The following is a 25,788-nucleotide window of genomic DNA, read 5'->3' as shown; positions in this document are numbered from 1 at the left end:
GAAGATCAATTCAGTAAGCTAGCCTATAATATGCTACCATGCACTAAGCTAACTAGAGTGAAAAACTATCACCACCTACAGAATCAGGGCTTGATGTAGTTGCTTAAATTGCATGTAACTTTTTCCTAGAGGAAAAATAAGTCTTTTCATTTGGCCTGGTTTTGGCTGGAATGGAGTGCATTTTCTTCTTAGTAGCTAGTGCAGTGCTGTGTTTTGGATTTGGTGCGAGAACAATGTTGACACCTGTAATACACTGATCTTTTCAGTTGCTGCTAGGTAAAGTTTATTCTAGGTCAAGGGCTTTTCACCTTCTCAGGCACTGCCAGTAAGCAGGCTGGAGAGGCACAAGAAGTTGGGAGGGGACACAGCCAGGGCAGCTGACCTGAACTAGCCAAAGGGATATTCCATACCATATGACATCAGGCTGGTATATATAAGCTGGGGGAAGAAGAAGGAAGGGGGGGACATTTGGCGTTATGGCGTTTGTTTTCCCAAGTAACTGTTACATGTGATGGAGCCCAGCTTTCCTGGAGATGGCTGAGCTGCCTGCCCATGGGAAGTAATGAGTAAACTCCTTGTTTTGCTTTGCTTATGTGTGCAGCTTTTGCTTTACCTATTAAACTGTCTCTATCTTAACCCACGAGTTTTCTCACTTTTACTCTTCTGATTCTCTCCCCCATCCCACCACAGGGGGAGTGACCAAGCGGCTGTGTGGTGCTTGGTTGCTGGCTGGGGTTAAATCACATCACCGTTAAACTTCAAAAATCCTCACCTGCAAACCAAGAAGAGGAAAGGAAGTTTTACTTACCAAATGCTCCAGTTTCCTTCTGCGAAGAGGTGGCTGCTCCATGAGCACAGAGTCTGCCAGGACATTGAGTGTGACCTCAACATTAGCCAGCACAGAATGGAGAGGACTGTTGTCTCCAACTCCACCCATACCATTGAGGGCCGACTCAACATTCTCAGACCACGCAATCTGGGCTGACAGGACAACAAGCTGAGCCTGTGTAAGAAAAATCCTTGTCAGACAGTTTTTCCTCACAGAAGTAACCAAGCTGCGGCATGCTTAAGTGTTCCCTAATGATACCTGGTACTTGTCAATCCAAGAGATGTAGACTGCTGGGTCAATTGAAGTTGCTTTTCCAAAGATTTCTACTTCAGTAACAGATTCTGCAAGCAATTTAGCAAGGGTGACTCTCATTTCTTTTTCAACAAGAGTGAGCCACTCATTGATCTTGGGGTGTTCCGTGATGGAGACAGGTGTTTTGAACAGCACCTGCAAGTATTAGGTTTAAATCAGCCCATGTTCACTTATTTTCAGAACTTTATTTAAGAAGAAAGAAACACTGCAGCTGTACCTCCTCTCCTTCACGTGAGGATATCCCAAGAACTACAGAATTATCTTCATTGAGAATAATGCTAGAAACACCAGCAAACATCTTCTTGAAGTGTTTCTGCAGCTTAGCAACATTTTTGCTGTTTCCAATGATTTCAAGCAAGTCTTCATCACCAACAAAATAAAACCTAATAATTACATAAAATTAGATCTATATCAGAACTCCAACTATCACTTTTAATTTATTTATGCTTCAAAGATGGTCACTATATGGGAGTAACTAACACTCGTTTCCCCAACGCTGCAAGAACACACAAACCATCAATTTGCTGAAGTTATACTTAATTTCTAGGATTAAGCCTCAGTTCACATGGTTCTGTACCACACAAAGCGTACACATGCTCTGTACTATGGATTATTTTCTTCCCCTACCCATCCCTGAAATACCCACAGTAGAGCCTGGGATTGAATTAAGTCTATTAAGGCAGGGAGAAAGAACTCCCACTCAGTACCTCCCTCACCCTTTCTCTCTCATGTGAAGTGACAAACTAGTTGAGGACTACAGGTAAGTCAGAAACAATGCCTTGAAGACTGGATTGTGACAGTTTAGACACTATCCTTCAATCCAGTGCCAGAATTGAGCTGTTCCAAATAGAACCTGTAAGTTTACAGAAATCAGCTAGTGGTTCCTTAAGCAGTGTATGAATCCTAAAACCAGCCACAGATGAGCAAGTAAGGGAAGTTTTAGTCCCACTTCCTGAGAATTAGCTAATAACTGAATTCTGTATTTAGACAACACAAATTTAAATGTTTGTAACATCTTACATATGTGCAGTACACAAAAACTGGCAGGGGCTTTACAAAACAGTACACCATTTCCTGCACAGAAACAGCAAACTACTTTACTTCAAGAGTCAATTAAAGTAAACTTCTTACCGAGGGAAAGAGGACCTCTCCCTTTCCAAGTATTCTCCCAGTGCCTTCTGTATCTTCCCAAGCAAGTCTGCCAGTCTCTCTAATGACCTCTGCACACCTTGAATGTTAAGAACGTCCATCACAAGCGGAGATTTGGACACCTTCTTCATGAGCGCCAAAAATTCAGTGCTGATGCTGCAAGTAAAATAACACAGTACATAGTGCAAACTCAGTAACCACAGACCTGCAGGAACACCACAGTTACTTGTCTCTAAATGACCACTGCCTCTCTAATTGTTGTGGTTGCCCTAGGGAACACAAGGCTAAATTCCTCAAAATAGCTCTTCACCTACCTCAAGTCCACAACAACATAACCTAACTTCTTTGCAACATTTGATCAATGAATTCCACCCCTGAAGAGATGCACACGTCTCATTCTTTGACCTGACTGGAAGTGTGTGGAATGAATAAGGATGACCAGAGCAACTTAAAGCAGAGGAAGAAAATTACATTTGAAAGGTGAGACTAAAGGCTGTGGCAACAGGAATCAGTCTGCTTGTTGCAGCCACAATGCCAGAAAAATCCTTGAGATAGTTGACTGGAACTAATAAGAAAAACCATGTGAATCCCAATCACCTTCTAAAAATTTCACACCAGCCTTTTTCTGCCATAGTTGCCTACGTGCACCTCTTGCCATATTTGTTTGCTTGATGAACTTACACCTACAGCAGGGCTGTAATCCAGCCGGACGAGGTAAGAATACAGTTAGCATTTCAGCTTAGAGAGTGCCACATGGAAGTCATCAAGTTGCAGGCCTGCTCACACAGTGCCCCATGAGGGGCAAGAAAAGAACAAGGCAATTAAAAAGTTACCTCTGGAACCGCTGGGTCTCCACAGGCAGCAAGTGCTTGATGTCTGCACTACCAGTAAAGATACCCTCCAGGTAGACCCATCGCCTTTGGACATCTATCCAGACATCAAAGAGTGCCATGATACGGTTCAGCTTATCTTCCCAGCTAAGGGCATCTTCCTCAAACACCTGAAGTTTAAATGTTGCGTTAATATTCATTTTAATAGTATCAGGAGCCTGACTGCTAATTATTCGCGAAAACAGTTCTTTAAGAGTTGCAAAGGATGCACCCACAAGTAATTGTCTGTCAACTTAAACAGTGAATACAGTCCCTGCTGGTAGGTATCTAAACTAAATAAGAAGGGAGGGTGAAATTAAATGAAGATTCTTTAGCTTTGTTCTCCGTTTTACCTTATAGTATGGTGACAGCTTCATAGCCGAGACGCTGTTAATGTGCTCTTTTACTTTGTTGAAAAGGTCATCCCATCCACGAATTAAACGACATTTGTTCTGGTAATTGACCAAATCCAGTTCATAAGTGTTCCACACTTCTCTTATCTAAGAAAAAAACGTTTAAGGTACGACATCAATAATTTCTGCTCCAACATAGTTTCAAAGTAGTATTACAGTAATCAGATTTTACTTTTTGTACCCAAGTAATCCAGGTTTATGTTCAGGCTTTTGTTAAAAATATCGAGAACATGATGCAGTTAGGTAAAACTTACAATAAGGTGGTGTCTTTTCAAGTCATTATCAAGGACTGCTTTTCCCAAATTATCCAAGTTGCATCAGAGGAAGCTTACACAGCTTTAAGCTGTTCCCCAAAACAGCATGCCTTGGAGTCTCAGCACACGTAGCAACAGCTTAGACTGACAAATTTACTACACAAGTGTCAGCCACCCAACAGCAAGCCTTTGATATGTTATTATGAGCATACAAACAAAAGCTGATACTAGCCTGTTTCAAGAACTCTTCCAGAGCCATCTCTCCCTGAGCCACGAGCAGTACATCTTTGACGATTGCTTCATTTCTCTGTAAATCAACATCCCAGATCTGACCGAGCGTCAATTCTGAGACAACCCAGTTAACGTGAAGTCTTTTCATCAGTTGTTTCCAGTGACGATCTTTAAGTGCCTCGGATTTCAGTTCAATAACTAACATGTTTATCTATAGAAGACAAGAAAGCCAATTAGATCCTTCAACCTGAACTACCAAATACATGCATTTTAAAAGTTAGTATAACTTACCTTCATGTAGCCCTTCAAAAGTCTCTGAACATACTCATAGGAGGCATACTGTCGCAAGCGGGCAGGGAAGTTTTTCAGTTGGTTCAGTAGGCCATCCAAGTTTTGTCGAAGCTGTCAGTAACACAGAAGTAATGAAATCTTTCTCTGCAAGTGCTGTGCACACAGTTGTACCAGTTTAAAGTTGACTACTTTTAAAGAAATCTCTCACAAACAAGGTATTATCAACAGTACAGCTCTTTTAGTGTTGTATGCATTTGTGTGAGGCAGTCCGATCTCCATTTCAAAACTACTGGAACTGCATACATCTCCTGAAAAATTACTTAAGTTGTGACAAACCCTGTGAATTTTTCTTAGCTTAGCATGAGAAGAAACATGCTCACAAGATACTGAGAAAGATAATTGCACACTGAAAACTATCTGGAACATGACAATCCAGCAGGTCTATCTCAAGGGGTCTAGTTCCTCATCTGCACATACTTGCCGTAGTTACATTGTTTATGTATAGAGAAGTGAAGTACCTTGCGAGGCTGTACTGAAACCCAGGGTTGCTCTTTCATTTGATCAATCTGTTCCCAAACCTTAGAGAGTTCAGACCAGACGCCTTTGAGATCCTGCAACTCTTCAAGGGCCACCTATAGTAAAGAATGTTATCAAACATCAGCAGTTATTCCTCACTTCTTCAAAGTCATTAAAGCGGGGGAGTTACACAGAATACTTAAGGTGTCAAAAACCTCTAGATAGTTTGCCAATTCAACACAACTACAATAGCAAGTGACCCAGAAGAGATTTTTGCATCTCAGGCCACGTAACAGCTTCACAAGACAGTCAAGGAGGAGATCACAGACAATCTCTTAAGGCTAGAACTGAACAACTGTGGAAATTATGTTGTGACACTAGTACACTGCAGGGCTACAAGTCACCCTCTTAAGGGAGAGAGATGGAACTAAAATATTTTTATCTGAAACTGACAAGAAGTTGTGTGAGCAGTTTGTACCTGGACACGCTCTTCACTGCCACTGAGTAGTCCTGTATCTGTTAATTCCAGAGCTTCCTTGGCCTTTGCACACTTCTCACGATCATCCTTCAGCCTACCGAATTTTCCTTCATAAATGGTAAGAGCTTGAAGAGCCTCTTCTGGACGCAGGTTTCCCTAAAGTTTGCATGGGATACATCAATCTAAAATTCCTACAATCAAGCTGAAGCCAAATTAAAAGCAAGTACTAAACACCCACTGTTGATTTGTCTCATTATTCTTCCATTTCCAGTTTGCTAGCAATAAGGCTACATACTAATCCATTATAAATCTCATCCCACTTTTATGTGCAATTTTTAGCTTTATTAAATAGCACTTGGCGGGGAGTGGGGGTGGAAGGGCAAAAAAGCAGCTTGCTTCTGAATCCTCCTACATGTATGTCCCTCGTTTCAGCCAAAGTAACTTAAGCAATCTTGCATTCTGCACTTAAGGGGCCTATATTTTAAAGGTAAATTTCCCTCTGCCACTGCCCCCCATCAACACACTGCCAAGTTATTATAGAACCCTCAAAAAGACTTTTACCATCATCTAAAATTAAAAACTGCAAAGCGGCATAAAAATAAACTGCCTACTACTTATTGAATGCAGAGAATCTACCTCGTCTGCTGAATGAGTATTAATCATCACTGCTTACTGTTACTGGCTTTGTTTTCTCCCAGTCTGTTAGCAAGTCGGTTGTTCGACTCTCCACTGCACGATCCTCTTGAACTATCTTCATCTGCAAATTTGCTACTTGTTGTTGAATGGCAGAATCCTTTCTACGCATTATGTCATTAAAGGCACCCCATTCTCCTTCAATGTTGTCAATATACAGCCAAGAGGATGGAAACTGGAACCTTTGCTTCTCAAGCAAGCGCTGACCATTGCGATAAAGCTACAAGAGACAGCAGTTGTAAGTTAAAAAGACGAAACTACTTACGTTGCAGGGCGAAATACTCAAAATATTTTAACAAGCACTCACTATAAAGTTCACAGGATTCCTCAGGATATGAAGTTCAAGTCTGCTCTCAGGAGAACTTGAATACCATGAAGCTGCATTTTAAGAGCTAAGCCTGACATTTCCAGAAGAAACCTTAACAAGACAACATACCTCAACTTGTTTTTCAAACTGCTTGATTTTACGTTTCAAGGACTGCACGTATGTGATGAATGTCACTGCATCTGATGTGCTGGCAGTGTCCACTGAATGCTGCTCCAGTTCTTGACGGGACTGTTTGGGGCACAAATTGATGTTTTAGAAGTCTAAAACAGTTGATCTGAAAGTGAAAAACTGGAATTTGGACTGGTCTTACCTTTGAAATTTGTGAATGAAACTCTGTCATATTCTGACCAAGCATTTGGCCAAATTTGCTGAGCACCTCCTTGTGCCAGGAGTCATACTTCAAGTTCACCTTTGATTGTACCTATAATTAAGTTACATAATAGTTATCTGTCAGCCCTCCTATTTTCTGTTATACACCGAATTCTGAAATTTAACACATCTACCACAAACAGTAATTACAATTTCTTACCTTGCCATAGTCTATGACAACAGGTCCAAATTCCTTTCTGGTTTCTGCATTGTCAAACGTTCCTCTTGCCTTTCTTATCTGAACCAAAAGGGCTTGCCACTTATTCAGGTCTTCTCCAAGTCGGTTGTATATGTTTTCAGCCTGCATATCCCACAGACACTGGTACTGCAGCCAAACCTAATTGGGGTATTTCACAAACAGTGTTCAGAATTTCTCCAGTACATTCCAAGAGACATGCATCCCCCCAACCCCCTGAAAACTGGGAGAAAAGCCCACATTCATTTTAGTTGTAGCATCACGTGGTGTCAGCCTCCTACCTTGACATACTGTTCCACTTCAGTCACAATTCCCATGACAGCAGAGTATGACTCCTCCAGAGCAGCGGGGCCATCTGGCATCCTTGTCAAAGCATTACGATAGAATTTCTCTTCCTCAGACAGCTCATAATGCACTCCGACCTAATAACCACAATTATACATGTGATACACATTAATTTCTAGGGCACTCAGACTAATTCCTAGAGGAACACGCTAAGATAATCAAGCACAATTAATTGCAAAGTGAAAATGATTGCTCAGACTTAGATACAGCTTCTTTATACTTACCTGGTATCTCTGACTTTGAATTCTTGGTAGTGACAGGATTACCATCTTCCAAGAAAACATTTCTTGATAAAGTTTGTATCTACACTCTTCAATTGGCGGATTCAAGTATATCACCTGATTAGTTATTCTTAGTTCATGCACAATGTTCTGCAGAAAAAGTAAACATACTCCAGTTTTACTGGCAGACACTACTGCATGTAAACAATTTTGGACTTCAGGAAGAAGCACACAGTTTTGAGGAACAAATGCGCACTTAAATGGGGCAAGGCAAGTATTCCTCCAAAACCAGATGCAGAAGAAATACTTATCTCCCATGTAAAGTGCCAGGTGTAATTCTTGCGTTAAGTAATTGACAATAATGAAAAAACCCAACAAAATAACCCCATAACAAAACTTACTTTGATCTTGGGTTCGCCACCAGGCTTATGGCTCACTTGAGGAGCATCTGTATCCATGTCAACTTCCGCTTTGTCATCTGCTTGTCCAAGAAGAACTTGGGTCCAGGCCCTCAACCCAGCTTGCAAACGAACACCCAGGATTCTTTCAATCTAAAGAAAGCAAGCCACATTAGAGGAAAAAGCTGCATATTCACTGCATAAAGATCTCTGCTACCGAAATACTCTGATACCAGGAAAACTACGAGGCCTCAAAAAACCAAGTGCACTTTTAGCAATTATTTGAAGAGGTTTAGGAGTTTTGATAAATTTAAACTGAGTATCAATTCAAAGCTGCTCCTGTCCCCATGGACTTCAATGGAATTAAAACATTTTTTAACTGCTTTGAAGTTGGCCTAGCCAATAACCTGACACTTATCTCAATAGGCAGAACCAAACAATATGAAGGCAGTAAGTCTTTGCTACCAGCATAGCAAATTTGCACCACCCTTTATCTACCTCAGTCCCCAGCACCTTTCTAGGCAGTCAATCTACAGCAAACTATTTTCTTTAAAAGACAAAACTCCCCTTGAATTAATTGATCCCAAAAGTCAACAGCTAAAGACAATCAGGTCTTGAATCTTCTGCATACAGAAAACACTAAATTTTTCAGAGAATGGGGACAGAATTCTCCCTGGTGATTAAGAAGCGTATAATCAAAAGACATTTTGCACCCAACTAAAACGTTTCCTCTAAATACATACTACTCCTTGGTCTCAAACCTACCTCCATATCCAACTTATTGACCCAGATTGGCAAATTTGAATATGAATGAAGATTTAAGTCATCCACAGCTTTCTGAACCCTGTTCAAGATTTCGGAGAAAGTCTTGTGATCATACATGCATGTTTCTAATGATCTCACTTCCAGGTCTATTTTCTCTTCGATAATGAGCAGATCATCCACCTAAAATGGTTTAGGAAAGATGAGATGTTTAGTTTGACAGGTTAGACAGAGGCAACCATAATTACACAGTATGTTTAGTCATTTCTCTTTCTTCAAATGCATCAAGTCTATCAATTTTAATAGTACCAACAGATCTATTTGGCTGGCCAATTTGTGTCAACTCCATCAGCTACTTCACCAAAGAGCTACAGAACAAGGCATCTGCTATCCAATTCCACTTTTGGTTAACCACACATTACTGAAGCATAAATGTAACAATTTTGCAGAATTTTTAAGATAAAACAAACCTTTTCCTGGAAACTGAAGACCGTCTCGGCTAAGCGCTGTACGTATGGATCAAGTTTGTATGATTCCCACACAAGTGCAATTCCTTCTGCAATCAAAGCCTGCACCTCTTTCTTCAAGCCAGCAACCAGAAGTGAGATAGTATTGCGCTCTTCTACTTTCTCACATGTTCGTTCATATGTACGGACACTTTCAATGAGAGAAATAGCAAATGGATAGAGCTGGTTTGCTTGGTGAGCTTTGTTGACAATTGCTAGTGGAACACGGAAACCAAGCCACTTCAGGTTCCGAACTTCTTTTGAAAGTGTAATTATTTCTGGGAGGAAGTTGACTTTCAGTTTCAGGACGTTTCCAGTTCGACCTCTAACACGAGTGCTTTCAATGGTGAAAATCCGACCAGACACACCAAGGTTGCGTTGCTGAACTTTTCTTGCCCAGTCATCAAAGATCTCCTGAGTATTGAGCTTCATGCGAAAGCTATCTCCATCCTGCTTTAGCTTCTGACCTTCTACATGGTTCTCCCAGCCTTTGCCAAGGACATCCTCAACCCGCTTCATGTAAGCGGTGAGCTGTCTGTCAATCTGTTTTGCCCAAATTATAGACCCAGACACAGGAGGCAAGTCACGGACATGACTCATTTTACAAGCTTGACTTTGTGGGTATTGTACTTTAAATTTGTCATGAAGAGACTCAATATCATCTTTTACACGCTGGATCAATTGCGTTTGGTATTCACGAATGGCACCGCGAATGTGAGGTCTGACAAACAAGGCATTAAACCGAGAGAAGATTCTGAACATTTCATTGGCGTTCTTTGCTGTACCAAGCTGGTCTCTCAAACGGGCAGTTATTCGTGTTTCAACTCTATCAATTCTTTCATCATATCGTTTCATTGCTGCCTCCCAGGCTTCTGTACCTTCTTTGGAAACATCTAATCCATCTACTTCCTTAACATTCTCATAAGCAAGATTGACTTCTTCAATCGCATTAGCATCAGCAGCATCAAAAAGGACTTCTGCTACTTTCATATCCTGTGGTTCAGGTACCTCTCCTTGATTTTGCTGGGCAACAGCAGTTACCTGCATTAGAATCACAGTTTAGCAAGTTCAAAATCTACCGACAAACAGCTACTGTTCTAACAAACATTGCAAAACCCCCTACGAATTAGTACCAAATCCTTAACAAACTTTCAGTCGTGTTTCAGATTTAAGTTTCTACTAGGAATGGGGCAACAGTTACTTCACAAACTTCCACTACTGTGCAGCATAATCTCATCTTCCATTGTGGTTTAGCCAAGCTCGAGTATTTACATGCTTATTAATCTCCATGTTATGTCTGGACTTGCTGTGTCTACTCACATGAGCATGGTCATGCAATAGGTCATGTACGTCAGAACAGAAGCTAAACCTATTGGCGAGGGTTCAAAACTAGACTGACTTTGTAATCAGACAGCAAATCCAAATGTAACATTAGTTTTGTGTCAGTAACTTTTTAAAGCAACAGTGAACACTCTTGAAGAAGCCACACAGATTTTCTGTGTGATGATGACCAAGAGCAGTACCTGAGGTCGCAAGACTCTCACAATAACTGCCCTCAGCTGCTCATGCTGACGCCTGAATTTCCTCATCTGATCAAGGCGACCTTGGAGTTTCCTATGAGCAGGATTGATACGCCACACCATCTTCAGGTTCTCTTCCCTTTTTCTTTTCACAATATCTCTCAGCAGAACTTGTAGCTTCTCATACTCATCATCCCAGGTTTGGAATACTTCAAAGCACGCAACCATTACCTGAAGAGAGTTTTAGAACAGGAACTTTAGCTCCCAAATTAAATGCTTCCTGAAAGTCACTATTCAATGCAAAAATACAGCTCCCAGTGCCACAATGCAAAAATACAGCCACCAGCGTTGCAAAACCATGAACATACCTTTTCAAATTCTTCATAGGCAACATGCATCAGTTTTCTGGTTCCCAACACTTTAAGAAGCTGAGAGCTCAGATCTCTTGAAATAGCCTCCACTAAACGCAATGCCCTCTGGATTGGGTATTTTGTGTTTCTGATTTTTCTCAAATGGGTAAATATTGCAACAAGGGCCTGCCTTATTTTGTCCAGCTCAGTAGCAGACAGCAAATCATTCAGTGGAAAGTCTTTCATCAGTGGATTATAGTCATTCACGGTTTCCAGAGCCTGTTTTAGACCTAAATGTAATAGAAAAGATTTTGAATATCACTTTCCATTTCATTAATCAAATCCGTAGCTTAACTAGACCAAGATTACTCTGAACAGCATTCTCCTTTGTACCACAATGTTCAAGTTTTGTAACAGCTCAACTTCTGTAGGACACTTGTGAAAAATTTTATTGAAGAGACATTTTACCTGTGTCTGTATCGAAGCTGACAGTTGCATGAAAACGTTTGCCATGTTTTAGAATATCCAGAGTCAGAAGAACTTCTGGGCTTTCACGTTTTTCCTGAATGCGATACAGAGCCCGTTCCAAATTTAACCAGAAGCTTATCTCCTGTAACGCAGTGCCTGATGCAGGATCTCGATCTAATTTGGTCACCTTAAAAGTAAGAGTGAGGATGGAGGAAAAGCATTTAATTTAAATACTCCAACTGTAAAAACTCATTCTGTTACTAAGTGTAATTGAAAAACATAACATCTAGGTTTTAATAAGCCAACCTCAAACAGTTTTGGCACTCATTCTGTGACAAGTGTAGGAACTGCAGTGCAACAAGAGTCAAAATTTAATTCCAGTGGTCCTCAAAGTTGGTTTTAGGACCCTCATGTAACATCTTCAGCATAGTCTAAAAAGGTTATTGGTCCATTTTCTTGCTCACTACCTGCAGTCTGGTTAATGACAGATGAGCCAAGCAAGGAAACCAACGTTTTATGCTCTGGAGTAAGAAAAGCCACCACTGTTCCATGAGCAGTAGGTGTTTACTGTGCCCATGGAGGAAAAAAAGTCATAATAGTATCTGAGATGCTATTTCTGAGTAACTGCAGAACAGCAGAGTTCTTTTGAAAACAGGCAGGAGTACAAGACAGGACTGGAGCAACTGTACTGAAGTGGTTGTGGATGCACCTGAGGAACTGACAAAACAAATGAACAAGTCCCGTTTCTCTCAACCTGCTGTAAAGATTTGAAGAATAGTTAAAAAATTCACCATGTTACTGCCAGTTACTTGAGTCTATTACAATAGAGATAAAATAGTCATGCTCTCAGCTACTTGTAAAACAATTTAGACTGGCCTCTACATTAGGCTTAGTTTAGCCTATAGTTAGTCTAATTTAGACTAGCATCTCTGGTGACTCAGAAAACTGGTCTCAATTCTTCAGAGTAGCCTGCACAGAGCACTGTCCTAACAGTTAAAACTGTGAGGAAGACACACAGTACTACACAGAAGTTCTTATCACATAGTCTACCACTTGGTGGTTGGTTTTCTTCTTTCTTTTACCTTTTGTATTTCTCTAATCCAGCGGTTGACACCAGACTGTAGCTGATTCAGGAATAACGGATCCTCAGCCTTCTCACCAAAATCTGTAACCTTTGGTTTTTCTCCACGCTCGTAACACTGCTTGGCAACATTAGTAATGGTTGCATGAATTGGCAGGCTGATCTCTGGAATTTCAATATTCTGCTGCAGATGCAAGAGGCCCATTTCAAGTTCTGCAATCTTTTTCTCAACTGAAGGAGCCATCTTATCTCCATCCCTGAAAAAGCACAGATGTTTTCACGTAAGAAGCCAAATCAAAAACCATACACAACACATTCAAAGCCACCTGAACTACTTCCCCATAGTCAGCAACAGCATCATATGCAACTGTGTACTTAAAACAATTCCACATGACTTGCTTTGAACAGTCACTGTTATATTTTTCATTAAACACTTAAATTCATTAGCTTGAAGTGCAGCATTTATACAGCATTACCTGTCTGCTTTGCCAGATTCTCTGATGTAGGACTTGAAAAATGGAGCAACAGCATTGCTAATGAAAGAGTGCAGTGTTTCATATGGAGAATCTTCACTGAGAGTGAGCACCCTCAGCTGGGAAGACACTGGTTTGTCAGCATCAATCACTGGTGTACGCTTAATGAATGCCAGGCTGCAGAACAGAGAAAAGGGTTACCCACTCAACGTCTGGGAACTGAAGCGACAGTTAGAACAGCTTTAATCTGACTGCAGGTTTAGCTCACAGAAGTCAAATGCTAACCTGCACCATCACACTTCATAATCTTTCTTCTAAGAGACCTGAACACAAGTCTTCCCATAAATACATCTTCACACTTCAGTAATCAAACTTTGCTATCAAAAAGGACTCTGCAATATGGGCACACTTAAGAGGCACACATCTGATGCAGCTTCAGTCAAATACGTATTAAGGTGATAAATATTTACGAGTCAGACATGACCAATGATTATCAAACCCAAGTTGTGTATGTCACATTTCAGAGCTAAAATCCTAAATCCATTTGCCTCAGCCTCGTGACACACCCTTGTTTTATCAGAGGTCCACCTTGACAAGCTATTACTCCACCTGAATAAAAACACTGCATGAAGCACTAGGTAAAACGGAGGTAAATTTGTAGGTAAAGTAGGTAAATCTGCTTGTGTAGGTTTTGCATCCATAGGGCAGAAATGTCAAGATCTATTTTACTAACTCACCTGTTAGATTTTATTCCATAATGAATGTCAGTGCTGATACTGTAGGAAATGAACTCTTTTTCCTCTTCTCCTTCATCTCCCACGTCCTCTGCAAGAAATATGCCACGTAATAAATTTTCTTTTTCCACTCTCTTAACCATCTTCTGTTATTATCAGGCTATTTTCTAACTTTTAATTTCTACACCAACCTTAATTAACTGAATGAAGTTAAATTTAGCTTTGTAATATCCCCCAGATTCAGATTGAGAGTGGGTTCACTGTTTTTTATCAAAACTCCACGAACTTTTCTAGGTTGCTATAAAAAATGATAAAACATTACAACAAGCAAATTATAATTCACATTCTGAAAGCCAAACCTTCTGCAATACAGAATGCACATCGACCTGTAGAGATATGCTGCCAGGATAACTACACTTCAGTGAGACCTTTAGGCAGCTGCTAAAGCTGTTTTCTTTTAAAGTTTGCTTTGTTTATTTTCAGACTTTTTCTTTGGAAGTGATTTGGAAATTACATCTCTGGACAAAAAAATCTTCCGACAAAACAAAAACTCAAGCCGTGGGAAGTACTCAGGCATCACTCCAGCCAATGTATCACAGATGATGTAATTGCTGGGGATGCAGGCAGTTGTGCTGCAATGCAGTGATTCTGTGCAGGTTACTCCCTGCTGGGGGACACACTGACTGGGCACATTACAGTGGACTCTCATTCATTTCATTTGGTGCTTCATAGAAGACACAACCTTAGGGTGTGACGTTTGTGATCCCGAGCACTGTAAGTCTGATCACAAAACACTGCACTAGACACCACAGGAACCCATAGGAAAGCTGTTGGCAGGCTTAGCTAGAATGACACCACATAGCAGTTTTTGTTACTCAGAAATATAGCTTCCGTTTTATTGTATTTGTAATCAACAATTTACTTCATACCATCTAGTCCATGCACAAATTGTTTTTAATAGTGTCAGAGAAAACTGCATCTCCATTGCTGCTGGAGGATCTGAATCTGTTAAGTCTGAAGACCGGTTGTCAATCAGAAAATCCACTCTTCCCAAATAACTGCTATTAAACGAAGACATTGATGGAAATCCCTTCTGCTGATAGTAAATTAGTACTCGGCTTTTAGAACATGTAGTATGTATCTCAATTAATTTTTTCCCAAATGACTGCTATTAAACCAAAAGACATTGATGGAAATCCCTTCTGCCAATAGTAAATTGTACTCGGCTTCTAGAACATGTAGTAAGTATCTCAATTCATTTTTAACCATACGCATATAACAATATCTATGTGACAAGCCTGGAGCTAACTGATCACCACTATCCTTCATTACTTCCAACCCGAACAAAGGCCATCCGACCTCATGAGACTGACAAAAAGGAAATTTAGAAATCATCTCCACAACCCATTAGCATCCAATGGATTTTCTTTAATTTTTGTTAAACGCTGAAGCATGAATTCACACAGATTGTTGGGGTTTCCCCCCCCCCCCCCAGGAAATTCTACTGATATCCCTGCAAAAAAAGATGTCTCATGCTTTGGAAGAGGAAGGAGAATAATCAGTGGAAATAAGCGTAAGATCAGCAAAGGGGTATTTTAAGCAACACTTTAAGTTCACAGTGAATAGACAGCGAGCGGAAGAACCTTCTTCATGTCCCCCTCAGTGTACAGCAACTGCAGGGCATGTCCCGTACCTTACCCTGGGGCTGCTGCCGTGTTAAATAATGCTGTATGAGGTGATGGGAGCAACACCTGATGTACATCCACCGGCACCGAACCAACAGTGCACCGGGGGCAGAGATCCAGAGGTTTATTAAAATTTTGCAAGCTCAGACCGGCAGGCACATAGCCATATACAAGCTGCAGGTCTTGTTTTATAATAAGAGTCTGTTATTAATGAAATCTAGATATATTTTATTATTGTCCGTTAGGCTGGATCCCGTGACAGCAAGTGCCTGTTCAGCAAGGGATTTCTTGGCAGTATAAAGCCATTTTCGAAACGGACAGACTGGGTGACAGCGGCAGGTAAGTAGCAGAGATGTTTTTCCAGGCCGGTGCCAGTTTTGCCGCAGTATTTCACGCAGCGTTTGAGGTTTCCGAGCGCCGTGGCCACCAGGCCCCGCACACCCAACACAGCCGCCGCAGGGCCTACGCCCGCAGTTACGCCCTTTGCAGCCTCGCTAACTGGCCGTAGCGCAACGCCTTTTACCGGCCTATTCCGCTGGGTTTTGCGTTTGGTTTTTTTTTAATTTTCTCCAGGGTTTTGGGTGTTTTCTTTAAGTTTGTTGTGTTCCAGGCCGGCTGCCGGCCTTGCCAAGGCGGCCATTTCCGCAGCAGAACGGAGCCGCCGCAGGGAGCGCCTGCAGCCCCCTGACGGCGCGGCTACACTGGCGGCGCACGGAGCCCCCGCCCGCCGGACAACGCGCACCGGGCCCGCCGGGCCATGCGGGGCCGCCCGCTGATGCGGGCCCTCGCGGCCGCCGCCCTCGCCTAAGAGCGCGCCCCTCGGAGCGCCCGCCCGCGCAGTGCCAGCCCCGGGCCGCGCCGCAGCGCGGCGGGCCGGCGCCCCCCGAGCGGGGCCGTGCGTGAGGCGGGGGCCCCGCAGCCCCTCGGCCGGGCGGGGGAGCGCGGCGGCCCCTCCCACCCCCGGCAGGGCGGCGGCTCGCGGCGGGCACCGCCGCCATCTTGGTAGCGCGGCCGCCGCCCGGCGCCGGCCTCACCTTTGAGGGTGGAGCGCTCCACCAGCACCGTGTGGACCTGCGGGTCGGAGAGGAACTTGCGCATATGCTCCACGGCGCCCTTCTCCTCCAGCGCCGCCTCCAGCACCGCCGGCGCTTCGCCGCCGTCCTCCAGCAGCAGCGGCACCAGCTTGCGCAGGTGCTTCTGCAGCACCGACACGTCGGCCACGTTCTGCACCGCCGAGCCCGACACCTCCATGCCGCCTTCCTCGCCGCCGGGGCCGCCGCCCCCGCCGCCGCCGCCGGAGTCGGACATACCGAGCAGGGACCGCAGCAGGCGTGCCGCGCTCCGCCCGCCCCGGCACTGGCCCGCCCGCCGCGCTGCGAGCGGCGCCGCGCCCCACCGGGCAGCCTGGGAAGGGCGGCCCCGCCCCACCCCGCCCCGGGGGCGGCTCCCGCGCCGGCCCTGCCCGCCGCCCGGCAGCCCCGCAATGCGGCCGCGGCGGCCCCGCCCGCCCGCGTGTAGCAGGGGGCTTGTTCCTGCGATCGCTGGCGGGAGGCGAGCGCGGCGGCTGAGCTCCTGGGGGCTGAGCAGGGAGAGAGAGGGACAAACCGCCCCCGCGTCGCTGCCCCCTGCGGCCTGGCAGCACAGCCCAGGCGAGGCCTGTCCTGCCACTGCAGGGCCTCACTCGTCCAAAGAAGAAAAATGCGTATTCCGTGTGAAAAATAAAGCCAGAAGCCATAAGAACAGGTAGCACAAATGACATTTTGCCCTTCAGAAAGAAAGCAGCAGGCCTGCTCCCTCATCACCATCAGGGGCTGATGACACAGCTTCTCCGGGAAGGGCAACCGCCCCCCCCCCCCTTTTGCCGTGAGTGCTTTGTACACCCTGTGTACACCCAGCTCATCCCGCTCGCGCCCCTGTTTACTTCGATGAATCCAGCACCCGAACCATTAATCCCAGTCTTCTGTGAGACCGTTTCCCAAAAGCCTAGGACATAAAGCACACAGAAGGGACTGAAAGCACAGTGCCGAGCAGCAGATTTTTCCTTCAAAATCTTTCTTTTTAAAAAATCTTTAGATCTTTCATAGATGCCACATATGTGCCTGCTATATCCCAGTGTATGCGTTTGATCTCAGCTCTCGGTTTAGCTCACTGCTGCCGAGATGGCGACTCCGTTCCCCCTTGGCCACGCTGGTCCCCTCCCTCCCCCTGGTCCTGGCTGGTATTTGGATGTTTCTGGGAGAGGGGAGGCGGCAGGGAAGTTCCAGAGCAACTCCACTGACTCCCAAGAAGTACCCTGCTGCTGCTAAGGTGACCCACAGACTGAAAACTCCAGTTTTTGTTCATATGAAGGTGGAAAAGGAGTTGTCTCCCTAAAAATAGAAACAAGCAACCGAACCATACAGAACTGCCTCTGAACCCCACATCCGTTTCCTCAGATGGATACGCAGGCAAACGCACAGAGACCCTCAGGCCCAGGGTCTGTTCAGAGATGCGCTGCACAAGACACGAGGATGCTGGGGTAGGACACCCTGCCTGACAAGGAAGCCCTGACCTGTAAGCCACTACGCACACGTAACTTGGCACTGAAGTGTGTTTGTCCAGCTACGATACCAGGAATCCAGAAAGCCCAGCCATATAGCCCAGCCCCTGTTTCTACTAGGAAAAAAGCATGCTTATGCTTAAGCAGGTTCCTAAGGGGTTTAGGAGTCTGGTTTAACTTTGAAAAAAACACACTGATTTCTTAAGTAATACAAATCTCAAACCTTGTCTGTTCAGCAACCAGGTTTCAACCACAAGCACCAGAACTGATCAAGATTGTTCATAGAAAACTGATCAAAACCATTTCACTCCCATCCTAGCCTTGTTGGAAAGGCAAATTATTTTTTTTTAATGAAGAAAAATAGTGGTAGATACTCCTCTATTATACATACAGAATATAGTTACTGAGGCAGTGTTTAATACAACCCTCACCTATTTTTTCCCCGAAGTGTAGTTTGCTCACACACTATCATTCTTCTACACGCAAATTGTATTTTAGGATTACATTTCATATGAAAAAACCAAAAGCGCTACCTTTGCTAGGCTGTCTGAATTCCACAAAGGCTACCCCATACCTGGTCCTGCCCGACTGCTTTCCAATGGAGGGAGAATTATCTACTTACATCCATGCAGTGTGTCTGTATAGGCCAAGCACCCCAAACCCCACAGGTTAAATGAACACCCTAGCCCTCAGGATGCTCATTAAAAGCACTGATAATGCTCTTAAGCAACCTAGATATGCCTTGAGTGTAACTCAGATTCTCTTAGGAGATTAGCTCAAGCTGTGGTTCCATGTGCTAGCATGATCATTCTTCTAAACAGCTGTCATCTGCTGCACCAAAGTGTCACAGAATCTGCGTAGCTTACAAAGCAAGATACAGCATTTATTACTGTAAAATGGCTGCCAGGAAAAAAACTATGAGCAAGGAAAGTAAGGAGAAGAAAGCAGGAGAGAGAGCAAATATGAATTCAAGTAATTATTTCTATACCACTGCTGCTGAATTGCAGAGAAAGTAAGGTCACAAACCCCCCAAGTCTCATGTTACTGTAGGTTTTAAAAACAGAAATATTCCATGTGCAACAATACACTATGGTATAAAGAGTACGTCTAGGATTCTGATGTTTAAATGCTAGGCTACCTGCAACTAAAAGCCAATGGAGATAAGACACTGTATTCCTTTAACCACTTCCACCTCACCTACTGAGCCAAAGGGAGGGGAAGATGTAAATTAAGTTAAAGGAAATCAAAGCAAAGACAAGACAGACTAGCTTTTTGCAGTTCTCATGTTCAGTTGAAGACTACGGAGAGAAAAGGCTTTAGCTTGCTCAATCATGGTGAAAAATCATTTGCCTTGATCTACCTCTAGTTAACTATGAATGTCCTTTTTTTGGATACACAGAGGACCTGGCCCTTCTCATAAGTATGTGAGAAGCCACTGAAATCAGCCATCCAAAAGACAAGATTGCCAGTATGACACATTTCCCCTATAATTTAACTAAAAATGAGTACTTCAGCGAATCAGAGTAAGAACTAGCACTTGTCAAGACAGAAAAGATTTGCTCCTGGCAAATGCCATACAACATATGTAGACAGAAAACCTTTTGCATAAGTTATAAAAGAAACAACTTCATTAAAAAACAAACAGAAACAAAGATTGTCTTTTTCCTATATTTAACAGTGATTTGCAAGTATTTGAGACCAAAACCAAAGCAAATAACCCAAACAAGCAAAAATCAGAGCAAATCACTTGTTTTCCCATCTTTAATCCTCTTGCATCTCTAATTCTGCAGCCAGAGTACTAGAGAAATTACTATGGCAAGGGTTTTACACTTGCATGAACCCCCTTACTGTGGTCCTTTGGATCACAAAAAAGCCTAAAATAGCTTGGGGCAATTGTGAATACCCTTCTCAGAACAGTGGAGGCCCTCTCTCAACACCACAGGGCTGATGCTTATGAAACTTCATGTTTTGTGTGTGCAGTCCTCCACCTGTGCGGGAGCGAATGCAGTCCCAGTATGACTGGGTTCTGAGAAAGCCAGCTGCAGTCATGCTGCTCTTCAATTATGTGAGGAAGGAATAATGTATTATCTTCTTTAGCTCCACCGTAGATCTTCCCTTGGGAAATTTTTCATACAAAATTTTTAACTACATCAAAGTTTTGTTTCATAAGGTAAAGACAGCCCAAGCCAAGTCTCACCATATAAAAGAAACCATAATCCAGAGAGATGGTGATATAGTAATTAGAATGGCAATTTCTTAATTAGCTACATGCAGTCAGAGTCTCCACAATTGTTGTGCACAGTAAGGACAAGACTCAAGGAGCAGAAATGCTCCACTTTTAGGTGGGTGGTCCATAATGGCATCCAGAACAATGCTCGGAATAACCTGGAATCATAGCTCTCCCCTTTACGTACACTTGTACTAAAGTAGTTTCCGTACAGCACACCAACAAACTTCCAAACACAAGCATACTTGTGCTACACTAGCACTTTCCTTTCCACTTAGAAAAAGCCAAATCAAGCAAGCAATGCCAAAAAAAGTTGCTGGTCAAAGCTCCTGAGCTTAATAACCTTAAAAAGAAAGGATTAAAGTTCACTTCCTGAACACGCTTGCAACTCTGCAAGGGATTATGTAGAAAAATATCACTACTGTCAGTACTTTAAATCATCGTATTTTGAGAGGCATTTGACCCCGATTTTGTAAACTGTATGACTGAACCCTCAGTTGTTCCAATATCTACTTTTTGATTCACAATTCAGCTTAGGAGCTCATGTGACGAGTTTACTTCTGAGCTCATGTAGAAAACTATTTCTTTCAGCATGCAAAGGCTTGATTTATACCTCAAATCTTACATTTCTAACTCATCAGTAGTCAGATACTGACCACAGGCTTACAACAGCACTCCAACCCCCCCCCCATCACCCCCGCCCCCCCCCCCAAAACCCACCACTTACTGAAACTCAGCTTTATGTGAGTTAATTTCCTCAGTCTGTTTGAAGACTTTAATGGATTCCAGAAGGCTGACAATTCCTACTGAAGACTTTTTTCCTACACCCTTGCCACCTGACCGCATACCATCACCTACCACACTATAATCCTTGATTTTATGGCTACTTTGCTTGAAGCCTGACAATATAGAAGTGTTACAGGGGAAAATATTATGGTATGAAAGGTGCGCCTTTCATATTTGTAGATTGGAGATTTATCAGATTCCTTTCAGTACTGACACTTGTTCTAAAAGTGTTCTGCTTTTTTACTGAATATCCATTATTCCTGCTTTTTTTACTAATGGCCTTTCTATTTTTTTTTGCTTTTGTGAAATTTATGGTATTATTGTAATTTGTACAGAGGATTCTGCCAACAATGGCAATCTGAACACACCCCCAAATGCCCTGTGCTAAATTTAGTTTCATGATGAGCAAGTAAAATTCACATGTTCTTTATTTGTCCATATAATACACCATTTTTTTTCCCTAAAGTCTTAAAATTAGATAAAAGCATATTAAATGGCAGGTGTATGAAGTTCTTCAGAAACAATGCCAGAACAAAAAATTGAATTACAAAATGTTAAAAAATATGTAGGTACATTTGAACTTAACATTCCACTAACGCATAATGTTACAGATATTGTCTAATGAAAAATAATTGTGCCACTTACCTATTTTTGCTGTTTCTAGGAACTTTTTATTCTGTACATAGGACAATTCTGTACAAAATATGAAGTCTACATTTTTATTACTTATTACCATAAAACAAGGTACAATGTATGTACAATATTAAAATGAAGCCATACTAAAGCCACACTAAAAAGACACTTGTAATATTACTTTTGACATTCCTGATATACAGGTGTAATTTTGGAAAACAGGGGAAGGTGTCAGACAGAACTTTATGAAGAACAACAGTCACCAAAATTCTTCAATTTTTCTTTTTATTTTGGATGTATTAGTTTTAGAATGGTTTAGTACAGGATTATAAGTAGTATATAAATATTGACAATAAACATGCTAAACCATTAGTGGTGAAAGATTTTGGAATATTGCCTAAGCAAATGTTCAGTTGCCCAAAACTTCAAAGATGACTTTATGGTGAACTTTAAGCCTTTAAAAAATACTGCAATATTTCCCTTTTTGGTGAATGTTTATCTTCAATAAAGAACAGAAATAAAATCTAGACAGGGAAAGATGTTCTTATACGTTGAGCATCACACAATCAATCAAACATTGATATACAGTTCTTTTTTTTCCTTGGGTAACATAATTCCTTTCAGCAACCTCTTGCACAAACATACTGAACACCCAAAATCAAAGGTAACTGATAATCTACCAGCTAAAGATGGAAGTTCAAACAATGGTATATCAAAATACATAGACATTGCTTTACACAATTAAAAAAGCACCCTTTTTCCCTCAAAAGGAGAAGGCATCTTTAAACTGTTTTAATATAGTTTATCCTAATGGTAAAGCATATTCTTTTTCAAGTTTTACAGGAAATGTTTTCAGACACAGTGGACATTCCACTTAAAGGTTGGGTTGGTCTTTAAATTTAGTTGTTGTAAGCCAATATTCACCACCCACAATTTTCTTCCAACAGACAACGTAACAGTATCAGAAATTGAATGTTAAATGCAACCAACAAACAGCAGGCACTACATCTGCACAAGGTTACTACGAATGTCTGCTTTGCGCCATTTTTTTTTTTTTTAATGGATGCAGGAGGCGTTTTACTTCCTTAAAAAGTAAAACAAAACTATTTTTAAAGAAGCCACATTTTTATCTCTTTTATGCATCAAGACATTAAACATTAAGTTATATCATGTTACTGCCAGAGACGAAAGAAACTAATCACCCATTTAGAATAGCAGAACACATTTCAAACAGCTTGTAAGCAGGATAAGTAAGTCAAAATACTGGCCACCCTGAGAGAAATCAAATATTGAAGACAAAGCACTATATTTGAAAAGAGATTTTCCTCCCGTGCTTTTCCATCTACAACAAAAAGCTCATTACATGCAAGTAATCTTGTGGAATATATAGCAGCATTTGAAGATATTCAGCAACTCAGATGCATTTTCAGTTCACTTGTGAGGTGTATTTGCAGCACATGTGCTCTTTACAACAACAACAAAAAATATTTTCACGGTAAAATTATGGTCACTATCTCCTCAGCTCTTAGACTCATTTCAAAAGAAGCAGAATGGAATTCAAGGATCTGTTCTTTTTCCTATTTTAATAAGCTTGTGATGTTGTCTTTCCTGAAAGGTTATGTTCATTTCTCAGATAAAAACTGATGCAACTGAAATCACGCATATTATCTGCCACAGAATATTGAACTCCTAGAGCCCAAGAAAAATGCTGAGTATTAAAAGCTCAGATAAGGGAGAAAACAGTGAAAGATTATTTTACTGACTTGAAAAAACTGAAAATGAAGTTTTATATTCAGTCTATTCCCAGTCATAGTAAACAAATTTTTATTTTAGGAAAAATTCTTCTACCAGTTTGTATCTGGAATACTGGTGCTGTATTATACACTAAAGACTGGAAAATATGGCTTTAAATATACATAAAGTATTAGGACATGGTATATATAGACATGTATCTTTATCCTAAGTAAAGGAGAAATAAATTTACAGAATTCTTAGAAAGGAATGATGATTAAGGATTGTCATGAAAGTTACCAGGTTGTAAGCCATGTTTTGTAATACGAAAGAATAACTGTATTTTCAAAACTGCTGGTATATTACAAGAGAGCAATAATGTGGAAACAACTGTAAAGTTGAGAAATCTTAGAAAAAGTTTAATATTTAAATTTTAAATACTTTTACTTTTGAAAACACACATTTATCATTAGTACCAACTATTGGTCACTCATTTATTTAGATGGAAAGAGTTCACAAAATGCTTTTCTCAAATATGACTATGAAACCTGCATGTTATCAGCCAGCTGGTACTATGATAACACCTCCAGGAAATTGTGTCCACTTGATTATAGTCAACCCAATATTCTGCATATGGAATTAGGTAATTTACCATTGTTTGAACTACTGATCTTGAGCTGCATACTCTATTAAGTTATTGCCTACAGAACTGGGTTGAAGAAAGCTTTGACTTTGTGGTAACTGATTGGTATGGCACAAAAAAGTAAGTTCTACTGTAGAACTGAGTCCAGAAAAAAAAACCAAACAAAAAACCCACCAAAAAACTGTTCCTCCAAAATAATATTTCACTGCAATAGTTTATTGCCCGTCATGTGATATTAATTCATCAGCTCTGCAATGTGATTCCAAGGCTTTCATGGTATAGATATCCTGAGGCAGTTCTGACTTGCGTCGCACAAGAGGACGATCTTTTTTCTGATCTTTCTGTGCCTGAAATAATAGAACAAAGTTGGCCAAAAATATTAATTAATAAACAATTATTTAAAAATACTTCTTGCACATCACTATGTTCACTTATGGGAAAATAAATTAAAAACCTATGGGGAAAAAGTTTATAAATTTCTCCTCTTTTTAACCCACCAGCTACCCAGTTCAAGTCTGGAAACCATTTTTTTTGCTAAGAGGAAAAATTAGAAACAACTAAGAAATTCTAACCTATTGGCAATCATGACATTACTATCATGATTATCACTTGATACGATTTTTAAAAATAAAATTATCTTCTATCTTCTCACTTATTTTTCATTTTGTATGCCTCTACATGCAAGAGAAATGATTTTAAAGTTTCTCTGTGCTTCTAATTACCTGCATGAGTCACATACCTGAAAATTTAAGGTTCTGCTGTTATTTTTATCAATGCCCTCTCAAAAAAAGACTGTATTCCTATCAAAATACCTCTGAACTAACTACATAAGGGTGTTTTTATATAGTTCCCATGTCTGTCTCACCTACTGTAATTTGCCTGTTAGATTAATTATGTTTATTCATGTTCTTCTATAAAAAAGTCCTTAGAAAAATTCATTGGCTTTTACTTAGCCATTGATTTACTAGCATGTTCAAAAAGTTAGCAAGTTATGGTCGTCAAATTTTATTGTAGCAAAGACTATTCACTATAATCACTGACATAGTCTGGTACAGAAAAAAATTCCTGGTCTACTTTCCTCAGTCATTCCACCACCTCTCCAGTATGAACACCCTGCTACATTGCTAACCTCTGGGATAAACCAGAGTTTTCACTGAAACTATAGATAACTTGACATAGTTCACTTCTGAAGTTTTATTTAAAAAGAAAATAAGCTGTCCTTTTGATTTGGCTTTTTTTTTTTTTTCCCCCCAAACCGCTAACTGTAAGACCTCTTCTTTTACCATCAATTTTCGATGGTACTTAGCAAGGGATATATAACTGTCTCTCCAGCATCCACTCAAAGACTGATGCAAGAATGCTACCTGGCTTTCCTTCTGCAATACCTTAATACGTAATCAATCAATCCTTTTCCTGCCTTGTGACCCAGATTTATCAATCCCCTTGCAAGCTTTATACTTCTCACAGATTTCTCTATGTTTTTCTAATAAGAATTCCTGCTTCAAACCAATCTATAAGCTCTGCTAGGACAGGATCTCTGTCTTCGAAAAACAGCCTTATAATCCTTCTAATAATCTCACTTACTTCTTGCATACTTTTTTAGCAAGGAAAAGTGGGAAAGCATGCACTTGGGAGAGATAGCTAAGGAATGCTTGAACAGTTCCAACACAAGTTGCAGGATTTTATTTAGTTTACAATTTGTTTATTTTCCATTAGCACAATTTTTTAATCCCCACCCCTATCTAAAAACTGGGGAGG

The 25,788-nt window shown here is 41.3% G+C and overlaps 2 protein-coding genes across 5 annotated transcripts in view; both read right to left on the bottom strand.

The window, feature by feature from the left end:
* The window catches only part of DYNC1H1 (dynein cytoplasmic 1 heavy chain 1), a 46,086-nt gene extending 29,228 nt beyond the window's left edge, over positions 1 to 16,858 (bottom strand). Inside the window, exons 1-26 of the mRNA XM_055795344.1 lie at positions 16,506 to 16,858; positions 13,790 to 13,877; positions 13,056 to 13,229; positions 12,581 to 12,836; positions 11,499 to 11,685; positions 11,049 to 11,320; positions 10,684 to 10,911; positions 9,125 to 10,201; positions 8,658 to 8,837; positions 7,896 to 8,045; positions 7,498 to 7,644; positions 7,210 to 7,350; positions 6,893 to 7,069; positions 6,674 to 6,784; positions 6,472 to 6,591; positions 6,016 to 6,255; positions 5,343 to 5,498; positions 4,867 to 4,980; positions 4,349 to 4,459; positions 4,059 to 4,268; positions 3,513 to 3,659; positions 3,124 to 3,290; positions 2,273 to 2,446; positions 1,359 to 1,524; positions 1,088 to 1,276; positions 809 to 1,003 (exon numbers count right to left, since the gene is read on the bottom strand). Of these exons, the coding sequence (XP_055651319.1) occupies positions 809 to 1,003; positions 1,088 to 1,276; positions 1,359 to 1,524; positions 2,273 to 2,446; positions 3,124 to 3,290; positions 3,513 to 3,659; positions 4,059 to 4,268; positions 4,349 to 4,459; positions 4,867 to 4,980; positions 5,343 to 5,498; positions 6,016 to 6,255; positions 6,472 to 6,591; positions 6,674 to 6,784; positions 6,893 to 7,069; positions 7,210 to 7,350; positions 7,498 to 7,644; positions 7,896 to 8,045; positions 8,658 to 8,837; positions 9,125 to 10,201; positions 10,684 to 10,911; positions 11,049 to 11,320; positions 11,499 to 11,685; positions 12,581 to 12,836; positions 13,056 to 13,229; positions 13,790 to 13,877; positions 16,506 to 16,779 (5,451 nt within the window). The 5' untranslated portion in view covers positions 16,780 to 16,858. The remainder of the gene's footprint in view (positions 1 to 808; positions 1,004 to 1,087; positions 1,277 to 1,358; positions 1,525 to 2,272; positions 2,447 to 3,123; positions 3,291 to 3,512; positions 3,660 to 4,058; positions 4,269 to 4,348; positions 4,460 to 4,866; positions 4,981 to 5,342; positions 5,499 to 6,015; positions 6,256 to 6,471; positions 6,592 to 6,673; positions 6,785 to 6,892; positions 7,070 to 7,209; positions 7,351 to 7,497; positions 7,645 to 7,895; positions 8,046 to 8,657; positions 8,838 to 9,124; positions 10,202 to 10,683; positions 10,912 to 11,048; positions 11,321 to 11,498; positions 11,686 to 12,580; positions 12,837 to 13,055; positions 13,230 to 13,789; positions 13,878 to 16,505) is intronic.
* A 4,575-nt stretch (positions 16,859 to 21,433) lies between these two features.
* PPP2R5C (protein phosphatase 2 regulatory subunit B'gamma) overlaps positions 21,434 to 25,788 on the bottom strand; it is an 88,976-nt gene continuing 84,621 nt past the window's right edge. For all 4 annotated transcript variants that reach the window (XM_055796397.1, XM_027794714.2, XM_055796411.1 and 1 more), the window contains one exon: positions 21,434 to 24,377. In XM_055796397.1, coding sequence (XP_055652372.1) covers positions 24,246 to 24,377 — 132 coding nt within the window. In that variant the 3' untranslated portion in view covers positions 21,434 to 24,245. The remainder of the gene's footprint in view (positions 24,378 to 25,788) is intronic.

Source organism: Falco peregrinus, chromosome 1, assembly GCF_023634155.1.
Source record: "Falco peregrinus isolate bFalPer1 chromosome 1, bFalPer1.pri, whole genome shotgun sequence".
Lineage (NCBI taxonomy): Eukaryota > Metazoa > Chordata > Aves > Falconiformes > Falconidae > Falco > Falco peregrinus.
The sequence above is the reverse complement of the archived record's forward strand: the minus strand, read 5'-3'. Positions and strand labels throughout refer to the sequence as shown.